General features: G+C 41.3%; 1 protein-coding gene across 6 annotated transcripts in view; it reads right to left on the bottom strand.

The window, feature by feature from the left end:
- Positions 1–15,742, bottom strand: part of ENAH (ENAH actin regulator) — a 102,149-nt gene extending 86,407 nt beyond the window's left edge. For all 6 annotated transcript variants that reach the window (XM_082049394.1, XM_082049395.1, XM_082049396.1 and 3 more), the window contains exon 1: positions 15,536–15,742. In XM_082049394.1, the coding sequence (XP_081905520.1) occupies positions 15,536–15,540 (5 nt within the window). In that variant the 5' untranslated portion in view covers positions 15,541–15,742. The remainder of the gene's footprint in view (positions 1–15,535) is intronic.
- Positions 15,743–21,760: the final 6,018 nt, after the last annotated feature.

Genomic DNA, 21,760 nt, shown 5'->3' with positions numbered 1-21,760 from the left:
AAAAAAAGTACAAGAGTTAAGAACAACTAGAAGTTCTGGTTGCTTGTGTACAAGGAGTGACTTATGGTTGTAAAACCATTAAAAAGTCTTAGTTACGCACTTACACTTAGTTACACTTACTCTCTCTCACCTTTTTTTCTCAAACTATGACTTAGGATAGATGGACTGAGGAATAAATGAATAGCTAGTAGGTTTCTTCATTATTCAATACGTAGTGACATTTTTTGCAGGTTAATCAAAAACTTGCTCTAAATAAAAATCAGAAGTTATTTGTGGTTTAGCACAGTGTCATAAAATACAGCATTTGATAGCTTCAAACTTGAGCACACTTGTTTTTAAGAAGTTAGCAAAAGTTAGAAATTAAAGGAGAAACAGATGGGAAGTTGTTTCCTCCATTGCAGAGCTGAAGCACAATAACTGGCGTACCAAGTCTTCTGATGTTGATTATTTAATCCAAGATGATCTAGGGCCCTTTGTCTCCAGTGGCCATGCAATGTTCTCTGTGCTTTGAAGCATCAAGGTATATGCTGAAAAATGTTTTGAGAGATCAGGCCCACAGTCTTAAGTTAGTCAATAAGAAAATAAGTAGGACACGGCTAATGAACATCTCTCACAACTCCAAACAACTCAACCAGCAAAGGCCAGAAACTCTTTGAAAAATAAAAAGCAGTCAGTTCTTGCAGAAACCAGTGAGCTGAGACCATGAAATCATCTTCTCTTCAAGTAGTTCCCTACCTCATTCGTTAGAGACTTTCCTACCTCTGCAACAGAGAAACACAACCTGGGGGGAAAATTTAAAAAAAACACACAAAAACCAGCCTTCACAATCAAATTCTTTCTGCAAACCAGAATCCCGTCTCTATTGTAGGTGAGGAAAAATAGCATATAATCATTCACATGCTTCCACATTCTTTTATACATAATTCTGCATATGGTGTATGCATACAGTTATTAATGACCAAAAGCTAGCAGGCTAGTGTGACTGAGCACACATACATAAAGAATATAATCACTTCTTTTCAACAGCCAAATAGAACTTCGGACCTCTTCTATCAAACCTACAAGATTTCCCTAATTTAATTTCCATTTGTGGGAGGAAGATAATGGATATGAAAAGCTGGCTATTTTGTAATAGCCCTATTTTATAGCAGCATAGCACCTGAGTTTAAAAAAAAATATCAAAATAGTATGCGCTACCCATACACCGATTACTTTCATCTGGCAACCATTAACATGGAATTGTTGCTTTACCCACTGCATCTTTTGGCACATTTTGGATTGCTACTCCATTATGCTATGAAGCATGACAGTACAAACCCCTCAACATTAAAAAAAAAGAAGAAAATATTGGAGGAAGCAAAAGCAAAAAAATATCTTAAACAGCGTTTGTTCCTAGATGTTAATTTCTCCATCCCAAAGTTATACTTGGAAAATTTCTGTGGAGATTTTCTTTAGCCCTGGATGCTGTCAGAAAAATCATAGTGTTACCAGACTTGGAAGAAAAAGGAGAGTGGGCTACATGATAACAGAAATTAAGAGATTACTCCAACACCTTTACAGTTGTATTTAGGGTCCAATCAGATATAAGTGGAGGGGTGGGTAGTTTAGACACCTGAAGATAAAAATAAATTGGTGTTTTCAAGCATTTAACTTTTAAATGTTCTTGTCCTACAAACAGAGTGTTTTTAGAACATGTATTTTCTGCTTTGAGTTCCTACCTAAGTAGCCTACCAACACACTACTTATAGTAATCTCAAATTTCCCAATTTCCTGTGCATATTCTGAAACTTCTCCATTCTACACATTAAGATAAGTTCATTTCATTAAAGTTACAGATAAAACTGTTAGCTTCACAACTAAATTACTTTCTGCCCCCCTCCTGAAGAAGAAGAGGCAGTTTTACAAATTCCTACTGTTTCCTGTGCCAAAAGATACCATTAAAACAAGTCATCATAGCATTGAAAGCCACAGGCAGTATTTTCTTTCTCACCAAATCATTCTGTAACAGAAGCAAGGATTCATTTTCCCAAAACAGAAAGCAAAAAGCCCCCAAGCATCCCTGTCCATGTCTTTAAATCATTTCTCTGTAACAGAGCTCATGTTTGATCTGGCCCAATATAGAATGCCATCAGAATTTTTTCAGGTTGCATCAGGTTCTCTTTGTGTACACACAGAAATGGTTTTTATGGGGTCTGCCTGGGAACAGGCACGCAACACGCTGGCACTGAGCTCTGAATTAAGCAGCAGACTACAAGAAAGAAAGTGGTTATTATTGATGGCTTCTTGCTCTTTTAATGATACTTTAGGTATTAGAGGCACCAGCTTGGTAAAACAAGCAAGAGAACAGTACTGAGAGATATTTTGAGTCTTTCCTAACTTCATTTTGACTCTTCCTTTTGACTTCTGCTTTATTAAGAAGCCACACGCAAGTAAGTTTACGATAACATAAAAAAAAAAAAAACCAGCTACTTAGAAATCTGCTTTAGACTGACAATTTAAAGAGACATTAGACAACGGCACATTTCAGTTCTAAGAGCAGAAAACATGACAGAAACTGACCTGCTAATTTTAGTATGTAACTTAATTTCAGCTTAGATTTGGTAAGCTGGCTTTCAAACTCCGCAACAAAATTCAGAGAACTGCTTAAAATAAAATGGATTATTATATAGGATAAATGTCACAGCACGTTCGACACGATGCATGCATTTTATTCTTAAAAGCACAGCATTAAAAATCCACAGCTTTCAAGTTTCAGTATTTCAGTCACCTACATTGCACAACAGCCTTTGCAGCAAACATCCAATTACCACCCTCATAGCTTTCAAATATTATTTTTGCCTTCTTTTCTGGTACAGAAGTCTAACTAGATTATAAAATAATGCCTTACCAGATGTTGTCATTTGTCCATTACTTAATTACTGTTTCCAGAGTCATAGAAGGTAATTTTCCCCAAAGAAACTCTAGACATGTATTCCAGAATCCATCTAGAGCGAATGTAAAGAGTTTGGATGCTGGGATTGGTTGGTTTTAGCATGAGGGGGAAATGGAGAGGTAGGGAGAGGGGGTGTCAACATATTCAAATGTCAAAGTTAATTCTAGTCATTAAAAATTAACTGGATCTTTTGGTTTAAAGATTCATATAGTGCCATCTGCATTAACTTTCTCTGTATCACATTTAAAGGCTTTCAGAATTCCCAGCCTAACATTTTTTCCACGCAAGAAATTTCTCCCTTTTGAAGTTGTAACACGTTGCTTGGCGATGCCACCCAACCTCGGGGAAGATCAACAACCCCCCTTTTCAGCTGGTTGGAAACCCATTGGTGTTGCACAGGTGTCCCATCCATCCGAAAACAAAGAGAGGCTCTGCAAGGACCCTGAGATCACCACAGCTACAGCAAGCACCAGAATAGAAACTCAAATATATGCTTCATACCACAGTCCTGCAGGAAGTCAGAACCAGACCCTCCTGTTAAAGTAGAAAATGAACGTGCGGAGATATGTGCCGGGAATACAAATTCAATATATCCTGTACTAAGTGACATTCTGTTTGTTGCATAGCAACAGGAATCTACTGCACAAAACAATATGGAACTTTTTTCTTCCACTTGCCAAGCTACAATTAACCCCAGTCTTCCTGAAAAACGGAACATCCAAGGCATAAACACAATCCTTGTCAGCAATCTAACCAAAGATGCTATGTCCAAAACTTAGTCTGTTTTACAATAAAGTGATTCTGCACATTTAAATGGTTGTAGGGCATGGTACTGCTGAGAGAAAATTCATTGCTATAGTGCATATGGGCAGCAACGTTTTCATTCTAAACGAACGTCCAAGAAAAAGTTCTTGGATTTATAAAATTTCCATTGTCGAGTGCTTTCATCATTTTATACCAGATTTTTGTCATACTATAGAAAAAAAAAGAAAGCTCTTAAATTGTAGGAGAAAATCCTATGGCTTTATTTTGAAAGAGTTTTGCTTTGTTTTGCTTGTGTTATGTGCATTTGTTTAGGGGTGGCTGGTGTTGTTTTATGAAAATATAAAAATTATACCAATCCAAACTATTTTGGATTCAAGATCTGTTTTGAATTTAAGCTAAACTATGTGTGGACATCTAAAGTGTGTTCCTCTTCACAGAAAATAAAGGTTGGTTTTTTTAAAACAGTATGAATTGCATACCCTGTTGCCCCAAAAATAAGACCTAACCTGAATATAAGCCCTAGCATGATTTTTCAGGATTTTTGAGGATGCTCAAAATATAAGCCCCACTCCAAAAATAAGCCCTAGTTATAGACCACTAAAAAGTCAATTTAAATAGTGCCCAGGAAGCTGTACATGTAAAAAAGTAAACATCTTCTGAAGCAAAAATTGTATAAGACCCTGTCTTATTTTCAGGGAAACAGGGGAAAATATCTCCCCCTTCCCCAAAGAACAGGAAAATTATGATCACTCAGTTGAGAGGGAAAAAAATCGATACATTGATACATCACAAGTTATATGAAAATACGCAACACCAAATTAGGGAGATTCCTCTCCGTTTTTTTGTTTCTTTGCATTTTTTTAAACACCTTCCCCATTCGCAGACAAGACCACAATAAGCTCCCTGAGAACTACAACCAAAATATCGAATGACTGGGCTTTGGGGCTAATCCACTCCCTACACCCACCACAAACACAGACACGCTTCAAGACAGGGAGCTCAGTTCAATTTAGAAGGAAAAAATGCGAGAGTTCAAATATATGGACTCTGGATACCGAGATTGCCACAATATAAATCACCAAACCTGAAAGCATTCCTAGAAGTTACACTAACAGCTCAGTCTTCATCCTAACATCACTTACAAAATATGTGCAATCTACTTAGAAGAATAAGTTAAGGGAAAAAGTTATGACAGCCTTACTACATAAGGCCTAGATAATGTAAAGCGTATCATTAATGAACAAGTTTACAAACACTTCCCAGCTCAAACGAGCTACGGCTTTCTCACACCATAGTCACTTCTCTCCCTCTTTGTTCACAACTGGTGAGCCACAGAACTGAGCAGAAAGAAATCAGATACCCGATCGCAGGTGAAGATAGCGCATCAAATATTGGAAATCCTATACAAGGGAACACCTTCATGCACAGGCAGCAAACAGGTGAACAGTATGTATCAGGAACTGTGTTTTCTTTTTATTGCTGGGGCAGGGAGGAGTGCATGAGGAGAGGTTGTTTGTTTTGCATCCATCTGCCACAAGAGAATGATACACATGAACTGAAAGCAAGATATTCAGAACTGGCTTAACTGTACACTCTTCTATTCTGTGATGACTAACTAGGGACTTCAACAGGGCAAAAATAAAATCCTACTATTAACTATTATTAAGCATTAGTCACGTCTAAAGATGCAACCCTTGCAATGCGATCCACTTTTATCTGTACCTCGCAGATTTACTACACACAAGTCGCACTAGTGACCACGACCATGTCTCCACAAAAATAACACAGATGGGCTCCTCCAACAAGGCACTCCCGAGGATTTTTTCCAGTGATGCCCAGTAGTCAGAAGCTTCAAAGGAAAATACCCCTTCATCCTCTACACAGGAACAGTAACATTTGAAAAAGTATTTTCACAGTTTTACTTTTTGACACTTTTCTCTGCAATGCAGTCTTCTTCTTCCTTTATGCAGACATCATATTTGCAGAGTAATGCAAAAACAAATGGCAATTTAAATAGTATCCTACAGCTGCCTATCTAAGCACCTTACCAAGCACTTAATTCCTTATTCTTTGAAATAAGAATTGTATCAAATATTGCTACTAGGTCAGACACCAAAACTATGAGCTACCTATAAAAATAACACACACAGCAGCATTTACCTGTATGTGCAACATGCCTGCAAAAATCCACACAGTACAAATTCTCCACATGGTGTCTCCAAAGAATGTAATAACTTTCTCAAGAACTCAGCACTTGAATGTCTGAAAGTTTGTCTGTGTCCTGCTCCCCACCACTGCAGCAGCTGATCTAATAAAAGATATTGCCTCTCCTTATAAAACCTTTGTCTTGTTTATATCCTTTGAGCAACACAGCTACAGCAACAGCATCCATAACCTGCAAGACAACCTTTGTGTTTATCTTACTGCCATCCACTCACAGATTTAGCTACTGTTGGAAAGGGCGGCAATTACAGGAACATAGAGCTGTTCTATCAGTGAATAAGAAAGGTACAGCAAATAAAAAACACACAGGAATACCCACTGGTTTTAAAGTTGCCCTTATAGAGTGCCAAACCAACAAGCCCTAGATGCGCTATTCTTCCAAACTTTATGAAAGATTACTCCAAGATATTGCCAAAATACAAAATGAAGTCCCTGAACCCAGCAGTCCAGATTTAATCATCTGACAACTTAGTTGTAAGGCCACATGTAAAGTTCAGAAGTAATAATTTTGAGAATAATTCATATGTGAGCTGACCACTAAGCTAAAAGCTGCTAGAGTCACCGCACCATTCTGTGGAAACTAGAAAAATGGCACTACCAGAATCCTGGAGATTACAGCACAAGATCTGTAGGGTTGAAAATTTGTTTAATTTCCTTCTTTTATGTATTTGATGCTTTGGTCTTCTCCCTCAATCTCACATTGAAATTTTCGTCCGAAACCCAGTACTGCATTTCCACTTAGTAGCTAAAAATCCAAGACTGCTGCAAGGCTATGAAACCTCAACCTCAGTTCTCAATTACCCTCCAAAACATGCAACGCTGAAGAAGTAGCTGAAGTACTGGATTCAAGTTTATCACCAATGATTTGCTACTTGAGTGTTCTGGCCATTCATCTGCTCTTCCTTCTCTTCATTAGACATGGATTCCCTGCTCGTTTTCTAAGATTAACCTATCTCTTCGGTCTTCTCTTGGTAAGAACAACATTGAACTGGACAGGTCTTCCATGTCTTCACTTACTCCTCGAACAGCAGGATCTACTCCAGAGAAAAGTCGTGACCACTACATACAGTGACTACCGTCCCCATACTCTGTTTTCAGCCCAGATGGTTCATATCTGACTGGTAAGGCAGGTCTGTGTTTAAAATAGGTTTATTTCATGTATACACATACACTGAATGGAGATACAAAGTATCAGCTACTTCCTGCACCATCCCCCTGCTCTACTCAAACTGAAGTGATTCAACTAAATATATCAGTGTATTATAACAATAAATTAAAATATAATAATAGCTTATTGAGTTCTGACTACATTCAGAGACTCCCATCGAAGCAGAAGTACCCCAAACTAAAAAAAAAGTACCTCTAAACCTAATTTTTTTTAAAAAAAGTATTTTTTACGTAGTTATATATGTAACTATACCCAAACTCTGATGGCTCTTAAGTAATAAGTTCAGTGATTAGACTTACACATATAAATGCTGAGCTTCAGTACTCATTGTTTTCATAACAACGCTGTCATTCACTACTTTGATTTATCATCTCTCCATAATTAGGTTCATTTGTATTAGGCTTCACTGTTTTGTCAGTCTAGCCACACCATCTACTTCAGGCAATAGATAACAATGTTTATTCTCAAGTTGTAAAGTCCATTTAACTTAATCCACAGTAGCCAACTGCAGTTTTCTAAAAATGGGCTTTGTAAATGTGTTCAAGAACACAGTACAAGTTTACTAAGAAAGTGTCACTGTGTTAAAATTAAAGTACAAATCCAACAAGTTTAAAAAGAAAAAAAAATACGAAAAAAACTGTTCTGTTAACTTAAACTGAGTACTTTTATAGAAGAGTCAGCATTGTTTAACAGACTAAGGTTTGCCAAAAGGATCATATACTTTCCTCAAATATCAACAAGAGCTCAACACAGGAAAAGAAATAAAATATGTATACATCACTATGCACTGTTTATAAAAGACTCCAATCTTTTAAAAGAAAGCAAAGAAGCGAAAGAGATTTTTTATAGAAGAGGAAAATAGACACAGAAAATGAGTTCAAAACAAGTAGCAGTGTATATTGTTCATTGCAACTCATCATTGACATGAACATCTACAGCAGCTAGAAAAGAATAATTCTTGCTAGCCTAGAGTTGGAAGCTTGATACCCGAAAAACATTTATAATAACAAAAGCTATTTCAAGAGTTCATGATTCTCAGCATCAACACTACCAGGTTCAAGGCCCAGATTTAGTCAGAGCATGTGCTTAAGTCAGATTTGCAAAGTCAACCAGAAAGCTGAATGGAACCTAAGTTTTCTCAGAAATATACAAACTACAACAGAATCTTAATCATCTTCCCTTTTAGCATCACCTTCAATCCCCTATGATAAGAAAAAAATGTAACTTCAATGGAATTCTCTACAAAAGATACAATTTTAGCAGATATGACCACATATGGAGACGTATACTGGTCTATGCAACTGAAATATAAAAGCATTTACCAGCAGCCAGACAAGATCACAGTACAACATTCCCTTAACTACATGCCCTTCAAAGCATTGCAGTTAAAAATCTGGCATCACTGCACTGTAACCTGCAATAAAGTGACAGCAGTCAGTGGCCTAAACAAAAATTTAAGCAATAAACTATATTTTAGGAAGTTGCTTTAAGGAGAATGACACATACAAAGAAATCTAGTTCCTCTAGAAAGAAAACTATAATACTTTTCTAGTTGCTAAAAAATCGCAACTAAGGCATAACAGACTTTAGCTATACCAGCGATTACTCTTGTTGTTTTACTATTCTGCTAAATTCCAAGTTTAAAAACTTTTTCTTTTTTAAGCTGGGCAGCTGGTATGCTCAGAACACACAACAACCTCACCTCCTCTATGGAATTTGCAATAAGTATAGATTGCTTTGTAATTCAGGAAGCTGAAGTTTCAAATTTGTGAAGAATAACAAAACAATGAGAGAACATTTGAAACAAAATCATTCCAATCTTTTTTGTGCCACAAACCAGGAGTTCAGAGAATTATTTCTGGCAGCACACGAGTCCAGCAAAGCAGCATTTTTGTACCACCCTCTGGAGGGCATCACTTTCCACTTCTCTTCCCTGTACTTCACTAGGTGCCAGCATCTTTTTTTACCATAATTTAAAAACAAAAAAAAGAAAAACACAACCACAACACTAACTTACAAGGCTTAGGAGAGAAGCATGCTAGTTTTGGACTAAATTGAAACAGTTTTGCTGTTCTTCCTTTATATAAGTCAGCTTCGCCTGGAGAATTTTCAATATATGAAAACTAAGAGCAGATACCTTTTTTTCTTGAATATTGCCTGTATTTTCTTTTAATAAGTCCTGCCTGAAAATTACTCACAGAGAGCAAGACAATCTTACTTCCACTCCTCACATTAACTTGTGCACTGATTCCCAAAATATGTGCTTATCACCAGCAGCTCAAACGGGAAGAGTAATCCAAAGTAGACTGACAATTCACATTGAACTGTCCCGTTTTCTCCACTGGGCTGTCACCAGCATTTGGGCAGTAAACCCAGGAATCTGTCACACCATCTTCCCAAGGAGCAGCTCCATAAGCTGCCCTTAAGTGTCTACAGAACTACAACAGTAGGAGCAGTATATGCCCAACACTAGCAAAAGGTGGTAAGCATGATTTTCACATTATTTTTTTTGAACTTTTTAAACATTAGTCACGGAAAAGCTACAGTGAAGGAGACTTGTTGCAAGTGATAGCAGTGGAGAGGCTTACCAGTTATAAGAACAATTACTAAGGAGTATCTGAAATAAAACTCACCATTTTCCTCTAAAATCTGTATTGGTACAGAGCGTTTTAAAACAAGGCAAAACTACTTCAGACTCAGTTACTTAGACATATGTTTTTATTTCTTAAATTTGAAAATTAGAATAAGGTAGTGCAGCCATTTTTAAAAGGGAAATGATTCTGTATGTTATTTTAAAAAAAAAAAATATATATATAGCTATAGACAAACCTCATTCTTTTCCAGGTTTGTGAGAACACATGGGAAGTTACGGTAGGGAGGGACTGGCTTTTCATCCAGCCAGTTTAAATACTGACAGATACAAAAGTGGCTTTGCTCCCATGTTAATCCCAAGAGAAATGCCAACAGCCCAAGAACACAAGTTAGCTTTATACAATTCACAAGGACTGGCAGGGAAAGCCAAGAGTGGGGTGGAGAAGCGAGGTAGGCACCACCAAAAATTACTTAAATATACTGAAGCTGTTCAACAAGGCTTGGGTGGCTTCTCTCTCCGCTACATTTATTTTGGGTACTACTAAAAGTCAATTTTTTTGAATCAAACGCAAAAAGCACATATCTTCTGCTTTCTCTCAGCACTACAGCACTCTTAAAACCTAAACATGTCTGGATGTTTAGAGAGCTGGCACATGTATTTCCACACTGATGAGTGGAAGCAGGCATGAACTGTCAAAAGTAATTCTAGATGAAAGGTCAAAGTACAGAAGGGAATAGTATCTCTTTCACAAACTACATTTGCTCTCTAGTAATGAAAGCAAATGACTCTATTCAGTGGTTCAATAACCTACTTCTGTAATAGTTGTGCATGAAATGCACTGGCACGGCGAGAAGTGGGGCTCATGGCAAAGCGTTTCCCATCACACGCCACAGGTAGCGCTGGGAGACGTCACACTCAGGGCACCCGTGTGCCCACAAAGCATCCGCTGCAACAGGTGCGGGAACAGTAATTCCTCTCCTTTTTATGGAAGTGTAGAAAAAAAGGCTTTCATGCTATAGCGGTCTGAAGTAGGATGCTCACTAACTCAGCCTCATTTTCCGGCCTCCAACAGCACGAAGTCCTGAATCAGAGTCAAGAAAAAACTTGCACGTACCCTTCCAGATAGCATCCTAGAGCGTTTCTAAGTTTTAGAGGCTGACAACATAATCGCTAAGATGGTCATAAATAGCTTTTTCTTAAAAAAAAAAAAAGTATTCTGATTCCCGAACCCTTCATTTACACAGTTATCTTTTAAAGACTTGTATTTTTACTATCAAAGTAAGTCACTAAACTATCCAGAGATCTTGAGGGCAAAACAGTTGTCAGATTCCTTATCAGGTGGGCAGAAAAAACCCATCCAAAAATTACTTGTAACTGTCACAAATGAAGTGCTAACTAAAGACCGCACTTCTATCAGACAGATGACTCAGTCCATCTGTTAGTTTACTTAAGAACAAGGAAAGTAACCTGAATTCTTGTATCCACCTGAAAAAAAACTGCCTACACCACCAATTTTACTCTTGAGATATGAGCAATTTTAGGAACTGTATTTGTTGCCGTTATGCGTATTCAGTCTAATTTAACTGCCTGCTTGCACTTCCAACATTTTGTCAAGTATTTCTCAACGAAATTACACTTTCTACTTCAAACACGCTATTTGCGCAAGTATTAAAACTAAAGGCACAATTCCAAAGCGTTACCCTACATATTGACGTACACAATAACTTAAAGCCACCCTTTAAATTAATGACTTTGCTACTCTGGTATTTTATTTTCTTAAACAACTGCAGTTATCGCAGTAGACTGAACTACACTACTGTCACCAATAACACAATGGTCTCATACGCCCATTTTTCTGGAAACTCTAGGAAACACGTGTGGGTTCCTTCAAGAATTCCTAGTCCTAATGAAGGTATATGTTTTGTTACTTTTGCTGCTGGCTTTCACTTATGCATTAAAGACATAAAAAAGCAATGAGTATGGTATTGGATCTCTTAGCACAAAATTTAGAATATAATGAAGGCTTACTAACCCAGGTGCAAAATACACTGACTTTTAAAAGATGACATGAATTACATTCTAAAGCAACATACTTGAGCAGAACAGCTGCCAAATGTAATTAAGTAGAAATTTTAATATGGTTTGGAGACCAAAAATTTAGCTATCTTTTTACCTTGAAAACACTAATGAGGATATGACACAATTTTCTTAAAAAGCAAAATCTATAATAATTTAGCTGTTTGATCTATCTAAGCACAGAATGAACATTCACACATATGATATGCAGAGTAGCGTGTCATAAACACAAATAAATATATTGTGCTCTGAAAACACTAGAATTTAAAATTCTAAAAAATTACTGTTTCTTTCTCAGTTCCCACAACTTGGGTAATGAAACCAGACTAAGCAGCCTGATTTCTGACTAGCACACTAATGAAAAACAATTCTTTCCCACACAAAGAAATGGATGTAGTAATCCCAAGAGAAGGCTGTACAGTTTGATTTTTAAAAAGTCAGTATCTTGGAAAGCCCATTTATTTTTATTGGAGTTAGCATACAAAATGAGCTAGATACAAAAAAAAAATATATATATATATATAATTCAGTTAACCTTCACTGCAGAATCCCAGCTCTAGCAGCCGAGTTACGTTTGTCAGCTTCCGTAATACCGATTTCAACATATGCTTCAATAAAAAAGTCTGTTCACACATGTTCTTCTTGTACGAAATACGATGGGAAGTTACACTATTACTAGAACCAGGGCATCAGATTGTGCTGCTACCTAGATTTTAACCACCTTTCCCCCACACCACATCCCAGTGGAAAACTCACTGAATATGCCTATTCCTGGATCCCTATTATGAGATAAGTGCATTCAGAAAACTATACTAGGAGCAGCACTTAGTCAGCTCACCACAATACAGCCAGAGCAACAGGTGTTCATGGGAACCGACTGTTTACCTAAAACAGGGGAGATACACACAAGCCCTATTCAAGCTGGCTCCTGAATCCGTAACTTCATACTTAGGCTAGACCATTTAACTAGGATATTTAATATTCCAAGTTCATCAGCAACCTAAAACTCCTAACAGATGCTACTCAAATAGCATATAATTTCCACTTGAATACAAAACAGACTTCTATCAGAATTAATTCTTGTGGTCAATTTGTACAGCTGATGTTTGCGTCTTACTGAATTGCTGGTTATTTTATAATATGAAAACGCTCTTCACCACAATGTGAAGTTTTATTTAACATAAGGAAAGCCAGTTTGCTTTCTGACCAGACCTAACTGACCAGCTAACCACCCAGACATGATATGAGATCTTAACCTGAAAACACCAGAATCAGGCTCATGCCGGCTGAAGACGAGGCTCTCACACAAGTGTGTGTCAAAGGACAGAACAGAAACTGAGGGCTTTTTATTCTTCCCCCCACTCATCTCAGTACGACTTCTGGTATTTATTTCTTCTCCTGTTCTTTGGAGTACTGACTGCATACTTACCTGGAGAACAGCAATCGCAGAATGTGGTTTATGCATTCCATCAATATTGCATCAAAAGTATGTTTTTAATCTTAACCGCTAAGATTTAACGCCACCTGCAAACAGAGGAGCTATATATGTATATATGAAAGGCTGGTCACTTGTCTCATCCACCTTGTTGCTCCTCCCCCATCGCAAACTTGTCTTGACCAGCAAATACGCATTAAAAGACATTGCCCTAACAAACTGCAGCACGAAGATATTGTTTAAACATGTTTCAGAACTATACCGCCAACCCTAGTCTAAACAAGTCCAAAGAGAGAGCGTGCAGTGAAAGCTTGCCATTGTCCTGGAGTTGGCCCAATTAAACAAAACTGAGTCAATTTAATAGTGCCTCTATAGAGAGAAAATACTTCTTTAACCACATCATTTTCTTAGTCTGTGTAGTTTAATTGGTACAGTTTGCTTCTTTTTTTGAGAGGCTTGGAACCCAGCCTTCTTGAAGCCAGATTTCTTTGAAATACCAGATGACCACTCAGAGCGACCATCCAACTCGCAACTCCACTTCCCTCTTACCAGCCCAACGCTCTGTACTTAAAAGCAGGTACAAAGTTTCAGACCTATGATATATTCATATGCCTATATTTACTCACTGCTTCAAGTCAACTATTCAAACACCTAAATCAGCAACCTAAGGGTAGGTTCCACCTAGACACTTTCCTGCTACACTGGTTAAGAGAAATATTTGTGCTCCCTCCAAGCTGGCAGAAGTCCTAGCACACACACAGTTACATCAGCGAAAGAGCAGTCCTACTGGTATATACCTTACTTCACTCAGCATCGCCCGCACTATTATTTTTGCCAGTACAAAAAGCAACTTTATACGGGGCTTCTCAAAATATTTATGCCAACTTTTGCTACATTAACAGCACTCATTGTGTTGAAGACTGTCAAGATAATAATTTATTTTTTTTTAAATCTCTGTTTAAAGGATCTGGATACGAACTGTAAGTTTTATAAGTTGCAGCTTTTTATTTGCAGGGCATCTGACTTCTACATGAGCAACATGAATAAGTGAAAATAAATTATCACAAGCCAAACAAAGCTTAAAATAACGCGGGATATAAATACCTGCAGTTAACAAAGAAAACTAGAGGGAAATACAGGAACACATTTCTAAACAAAACCGCAGGGAGATTGTTCCCATGCTTCCCGCTGCAGTGCTGCCCTTTCCATTGAAGATATACACACATGGGGGTGGGGGAGAACCCTTCAAGTTAAAAAAAAACGTAATTAGGATTTCACTGTAATTTGCAGAGAATTCGAATGGCTCGTCAGTTTTATGCAACAGAGGAATTTGCTTATTTTCATCACCCAAATCTTAGGAGCTATACTCCAAAGGAGTATAGGATTTACAGTCATCTCTAAGACAAAGAAGGTTCAAATCCAACCGCAAGCCAGGCAGTATCTTCCAGGGGAAAAAGAAACAAAACAAAACCAAAGCAACTCGGTTCCCCAGTTGTTTAACTGAGGGACAGGCCTACAGGGAGCACAACGTCCCCGGAGAGACAGACCAGTTCTCGGGCTACCGAACCGCATTTCCCACCGGGTCCTGCACCAATCCAGAAAGAAGATTATGGAAACAGAACAGGCACTAAAAAAGAGCCGGGGGGGGGGGGAGGCGGAGGGGGCCGGACGGGCGGGCGGGGGGGACGGGCCAGGGAGGCAGAAAATCGCCTTCAAATGAATGAGCCGGCGGGGAGCGGGAGTCCCCGGCGGGCGGGCGGGCAGGCAGCACCCACCGCCCTCCTCCCCGGGCCCAGCCGCGTCCCCCTCACTGTTTACATCCCAAACCTCCCAACGCGACACTTTCCCGGCTGCCGAGAGGGGGATCCCCCCCTCCCCCGACGCCTCTTTATTGATTACAGAGGGAAAAGCCCAGCTGCTGCTGCAATGCAACACGCGCCGGTTAAGGCGGAGGGGAGAAAAAAAAAAAACACACCGGGAGGGAAAGAAAGGAGCCGGGCGAGCGGGGCTCCCGCCGTGCCGGCTCGCACCGCCGCGGCCAGCCCGGGGGAGGCGCCGGAGCGGAGCTGCCCCCCACCGGCCCGGGCCCCGCTGCCGACCCCCGAGCGCAACTTCGCCGCCGCGGGGGACGGGGACGGCGGGGCCGCCCCTCCCCCACCCGCCACTAACAATGGGCCCCTCCCCCACCGCGGGGCTCCCCTCAGCGCGCCGCCCGCCCCCTCCGCCGGCCCAGCGTGGGTCCCCCCCGGCTGCGGACCGTTAGAGGCGGGGAGCACGGAGCGCCCCCCCGCTCCCCTCCGTGCCCCGCCGGCCGGCCCGCCCGCTCTGGGGCCGGCCTCTCACCTCATGGTGCTGCCCGGGGTCGGGGAGCCGCTCCCGCTGTCTCGCTCGCTCCGCTCTGTCCCCCGCCCCGCTCCTCGCCGCTCCGCAGGGACCGGCGCGTCAACAGAGAGCGAGACCCCCGGCCGCCAGCGCCTCCCCGCCCGTCTCCGCCGCTCCCTCCGCTCCGCCGGGCCGGGCCAGACCACCGCGGGGAGCCGGGGGGTGGGAGGGGACGAGAGAGGTGGGGGAAAGGGGCGGGGAGGAGCGAACCAACGGGCGGGGAGGAGCGAACCAACGGGCGGGAAGGGCGGGGGGGGGAGGAGGAGGAGAATGGGCGGGCGGGGGTAGTGCGGGGGAGGCCGGAGACACCGGCGGGGCTGAGGGAGCGGCGGGCGCGGCGCCGCGCAAGGGGGCGGGTCGCGGAGGCCGCGCCCACCGGCCACCCGTGGGGTGAGTGGGGCTCGGCGGCCCCGCGCGGGGGAGGAGGGACCGTCCTCAGGTGAGGCAGCGGCTCCCCGGGGACGCTCCTCAGCCCGGCCGCCCCGTGCGGGGCCGGGGACAGGCGGGGCCGGCACCGCGGAGAGACCCCTCGGGCCGGGGGAAGCGGAACCGGGGGTGGCGGCGGCGGGGCCCGTGCCGTGACCCCGGAGCCGCGACCCGGCCGGCGGAGCAAGATGAGTCCTGGGGCTTTGGGGTCGCCGTCAGCAGATCCTTCCCCTCCGTGCGCCGGGTTCTGTCCGCCCGGCCACCGGCACCGCGGTAGCGCTGGAACCCGTGTAGGGAACACAAACCCTGGCAGCTGGAGCCCGGCAGGTAAATCACTGCGGGTCTCTGAGGTTGCCCCTCTGTGCCCTCAGCAGCGTGTGGCCTAAGGCACGTTTTTCAGGACGCCAGGGATGTGTTTCAGCTTCACATCTCTCGCTGATCCCGCGTCTGCGCTAAATACAGATTTACGGTTTGCTTTTAGCAGTCCCGGCGCATCCAGCACATGGAATGCGTAACTTTAACCCAGCTAGTGTTCAGCTTGCTTCTGTCAAGCACCAAATACCCGATCTCTTTCATCTCCGTTAGAAGAAGTGATGAGCAAGTATCTTTGCAATTTCCAGTGAGGATAAGGGATCTTGGTGCTTTTACAACTCTGATTTCATTGTTCCCTAACAAATACCAGTGCTTTCTACGGTTTAGTTAGTAAAAATTTGTTGTACATGAGAAATAAACGTATATGTTTTCTTTATAGAATCATTGAATCATTTCAGTTGGAAGAAACCCTCAGGATCATCGAGTCCAACCATAATCTAACTCTGGCACTCAACCATATCCCAGTCTTTATAAATGTCTAGACTTTAAGGTATAAAAAGGTAAAGAGTTTTAGAAATATATATATATGTATCTTCTTTATGTATTTCTGATCTAAGTTTCACACATTTCAGTTTTTTTACCATGAATCTCAGTTATTTCACACTACGTATACAAGCTCCTCGATCAGTATGGTATCTGAGGCAGAGTCACCCACTGTCAATTAATGGTGTCAATAACGCAGTGTGAGAGGAGCTAGTCAATGAAAAAGGTGGTCAATTGTTAGAAAGTACTAATTCAGGTAAAAGGACAGGCTCTGAAATGGAAGCTAATGAATAACAGTTTAGTAAGACAATTAACATGTTTTTACTGGCATAGGGATGATGTCAATGAAAATGTTGCAGTAGAGGTGAATCACAAAATGCAGATGAGTAATCAGAAGAAAAGCAGCGGCACTTCAAAATTAAGTGGGTACCTTTGACAACAATCTAAATGCAGTCTGAAAAAGGGAACACAATTGAATCTGGTAAATAAATTTACCTTAATTGCTTCTGGGAAATACTGAGGACTCTAATGACTGACAGTGGACCTCAGTTCTTTAGGAATCGTGAATTTTCTAAGATCTGGGCTTCCTATCGCCAGAACATCCTCCAAATAAAAGGTTTTAAAAGAAAACCATTCTGACAATGAAAAGTATCTTGAAGGCAGACAAATATAAATGTTAAGATCTATGTCTAACTGATATATACATATCCATATAGATATATCGAAGATGGGCTTCAGCAGATACATCAGTAGCATAAATGGCAGAGACAGTTGGAAAAAGGATTTTGTTCTAAGATCCCAGTTCTGTGCCAGAAAAAATCAGGATCATAAAGTGACTGTTCTGATACAACTGTTTGGTTGTATTAGTCAAATCTAAAATAAGTGTGCCTGTGACAGGTATATGAAAGCCACTGAAAGTATGCCTGGGCTACAAGTCTGCCTGAGAGGCAATGAAAATAGCCAGAAGCTGTTACTCCCGCAAAATAACTATTATCGCTATTTATGTTGTATTACTTGGTGTTCTTAGCCAAATCAGATATGGTCCTAGCTGGATTTCTCAAGACATATTCTGTGGTACAATAGAATTTGTAAAAATGCCAGAAGAATCATTTTGCATGCTGGCATCGCAGATGTCACCAAGTGCAAAGTCATTCTGGGCGCCAGCTTAGTCAAAAATCCCATTGAATTAATCTGTAACAAAATACTAAATCTGCAGTAACTCATATTAGCAGCTACATGAGAAGGAGGAGAGCCAAAATGATATAGGGCAGAAATCAATTATAGATGTTGAGTGCCTCTTTCTTTCCAGGTCAATTTAGCGATGTTATTGTCAAGAAATTAAAGTAGTCTAGCAGAAGAATGAGTTAGTGTTGTGTACATGTTTTTGATACTGAATTATGCATTGAGAAATCTGTAATCTCTTGTAGTGGGCCCACGTGTTCTCAAGCTGTAATCATTCAAAGTGTCCAAGTCACTTTGTGTGATTCTGCCGTTATCCTTCTCGCTGATGGGATCCCCCAGTGGCACAGCATGGGTGTTAGTGCCCTCCGTGTCACCCCCACCGCTCTCCCTTCTGGCAATGACAAAAACATGGCAGAAAGACTTCATAGCTGGTGGTGTCATGCTAATAAACTGAGGCCCCTGACAACTCACGAGGCACCGCCACTTAATGGCTCTTCTAATCTGTATCGTAGAATTATAGCATAGTTCGTGTTGGAAGGAACCTCCAAAGGTCATCCAGTCCAACCCCCTGCAATGAGCAGGGACATCTTCACCCAGATCAGGTTGCTCAGAGCCCCGTCCAGCCTGGCCTGGAATGTCTCCAGGGATGGGGCATCTACCACCTCTCTGGGCAACCTGGGCCAGTGTTTCACCACCCTCATTGTAAAAAATTTCTTCCTCATGTCTAGTCTGAATCTTCCCTCTTTTAGTTTATAACCATCAGCCCTTGTCCTATTGCAACAGGCCCTGCTAAAAAGTCTGACCCATCTTTCTTATAGACCCCTTTTAAGTACTGAAAGGCTGCAATAAGATCCCCCAGAGCCTTCCTTCTCTTCTCCAGTCTGAACAACCCCAACTCTCTCAGCCTGTCCTCACAGCAGAGCTGTTCCAGCCCTCTGATCATCTTGGTGGCTTCCCCCGGCCCCTCTCCAACAGGTCTGTGTCTCTCCTGTACTGAGGGCTCCAGAGCTGGATCCAAGGACCATGTTCGTACCCTCCTTCCTCCTGATCCAAGCAGCCCAGAACACCCCAAAGCCACTTCACATCCCTCCCTCTTGCATTTTCTGCCACTCAGCTGCAACCGAGGTCTGGAATTCAGATGTTTCCAAAGGTGAAGCCAGCTCAGGTTGAGCGGTACGGTGTGCCTCCTCTCCAAACAACCCGACTAATGAAGGCTTTTTGAATGCTAGAGAATGCCTTTTGAATGCTCACCCAGGCATAAACCAGAAGAGAATGTGTTTCTGTTTAGCATCAGCCAGATGCAAGAGGCTTGGCAGGCTGCTCCTGAGCAAACCCAGCCGAATCCGCCACGTCTCATCAGCATGGATGACTCTTAACACAGGGTCATGAGGAGGATGCGTGACTAATGTTCTGGAGACATTCAGGGGAATCCAAAAGCTTCAAAAAGTAAAGTAATCCTTCCTCTCACAGTCAGGTTCCCCCCATCTTCTCTGAAACAATCTCCCAGTTTGCAGTATTTGTTTCTTTGGAAAGTTTGTTTGTATTTAGGAGGAAGAAGTAGCTGAGATCTTCATGTCTTACCACAATCAGTGTCCTAGGACAGCAGTGCTTATGCAAGATCACTTTGGCCTTCTTTGATGATCTGTAAATAGCATAATGCAGGATACACAGTCAGAGAGGTTTCTGGAGTGGGGGGAAGTGGGTTTTTCTGATGATTTTGGGGTTTTGGAGGTTATTCTCTTTTTACTTAATGTGTCTATAGTTTGGTTTTCAAATATGTAGGAGGAGATTTTTTTATTTCACTTGTTTGGATTATTTTCCATAGAACTAGTATAGAAAGGAAATGCAATTTACTATATAATAGAAGTGAGAGAATCACAACAACAAAGCATGAGCTTTCTCTGGTGACAGTGAAGGGCTTTCCAAAAATGGTGGACTAGAAGAAAATGGCTCTGGCAGTATGCTCCTGTTAGCATCTAAGATTATCAAAACAGAAGTGAATTAAGTAATTTAATATATTATTCTCTTCACTGATTATGTTAATCTAATTTATAAATACATCTTTTGCTCTGGACCAGACACAGAGCTGACGCCTGTACCAATTCCACAAGGTTATGGTTAGTTGAACACGATGAGGATCAGACTAGCATATAGATAGTTAAAATATATTGTCTAGTATAATTCTTCCTGGCCTCTTCTTTCTATCCCTCACCCCTAAGTCATTTTCAATTTCAGGTCTCCATGAGTCAGACGACTGCTGAAGTGTTGCATAGCAGACCATTAAAGGCAATGCTTTCAACTAAAAACTCTTTAGCTTTATTTTATTTATGAAATTCTGCAGTATTTCTCAATGGTCTTCTGGGGGAGGGGGAGTAAACTATCTCTAAAATTCTTTAGGAATGCTAAAATAAACAACTATTGGCATGACTCAGCAGATAAGGACAACAGTAGCCAGCAAGGTCTTTTCTTAATGGAATAATATTTTTGTTTCATTGTAAAAAAGGCAAAACAACATCACCAGAAAAGGAAGCAAATCTTTTGCTATCAAACACAGTCCTTTGACCCCTGAACGTGAATCTCCATCTTCCTATCAGCATAACGCACTCCTTGTTACACTGGTAAACAATTCATAGATCTTCCATCAAGCACCTCCGGAGAGGAATGAAAACAAGAGCTGAAGTCTTCCACTGCACCTCTTTCCACCACGGTTGCTACTAGTGCCCCTCGTACTGTCAAACTGCATCAGCAAATCCAACCACAAGCCTCTGTAGACATGAGTCTGGAGTATGGTATGTGTCTTGCAGCCTGTTCCCAGAAGACTCAAATATTCAAGTGAAAATTCCATGAATAAGAAGAGATTGTTTTTTCCTCTGGATTATCATGAGAAGAATTTGTATTGTGCTGCAGGCTATTCAGTGAGGGCTGAAGTCTCTTTTTGTGTAGCTACTGTCTATCAAGTGTAAATCAATGCATTGTGTACTAAGTGTAAAAATGCTTTTCTGACACTCGGCTAAATTATGATTGTTGTTTTGACCCTTGTCTTTCATTCACCTCCACTCACTTGCTGACTTTTGTGGTTTCTGAGATGACATGTTGATTTAGGACCACTGCGATAGACCAATCTCATCTCGTACTTTCCATCTAATTTTATACTCTTATTCCCTAATGGTCTTATTTGCCACCAGTCTGCATTCTTCTTACACATTACCAATAAAATTTATTCATTATGTTCTTTGCTCTCCCTTGCTAATGTCTTAGAACAAATTGTACTCTGCTGCTTTATCTTATGCTGGAGCAAAGTCTAGGCACAAAGCTGGCCCAGGATTTGGTTAAGATTGTTTTGAGCCATCTTTTCTTACAACTCTGTATGAGTTATGTTTTAAGTTCCTCAACCGCAGCCAAGGATTTGGGCCATTATTAATTAGTTATTATTAATAATTGTAAAGTGCCTACAGTGCACTTGTAGCATAAATAAAGGACCTAAAAGAGCTATTACTCTGAGGAGACATCTATACTGCAGTCTCACGTATCTGAGCTAGCTTTAAAATACTGAACTCAGTTACCTGGTACATTCCATCTGAAACTGCATTGAGCTCTACAAGCAGCTGCTTATCTCACTTCTTGGCCCAAACACCAGCAGAGGTTTGACTTTACCAGAGCACGTTCAATGCACCGTACCCCTTCACTGTGTCCGAGTTTAGGAAGAGGGATTCTAAAGGAGGT

The sequence above is a fragment of the Streptopelia decaocto genome (assembly GCF_964273445.1).
Source record: "Streptopelia decaocto genome assembly, chromosome: 3".
Taxonomy (NCBI): Eukaryota; Metazoa; Chordata; class Aves; order Columbiformes; family Columbidae; genus Streptopelia; species Streptopelia decaocto.
This window is presented reverse-complemented; position numbering and strand designations above follow the sequence as displayed.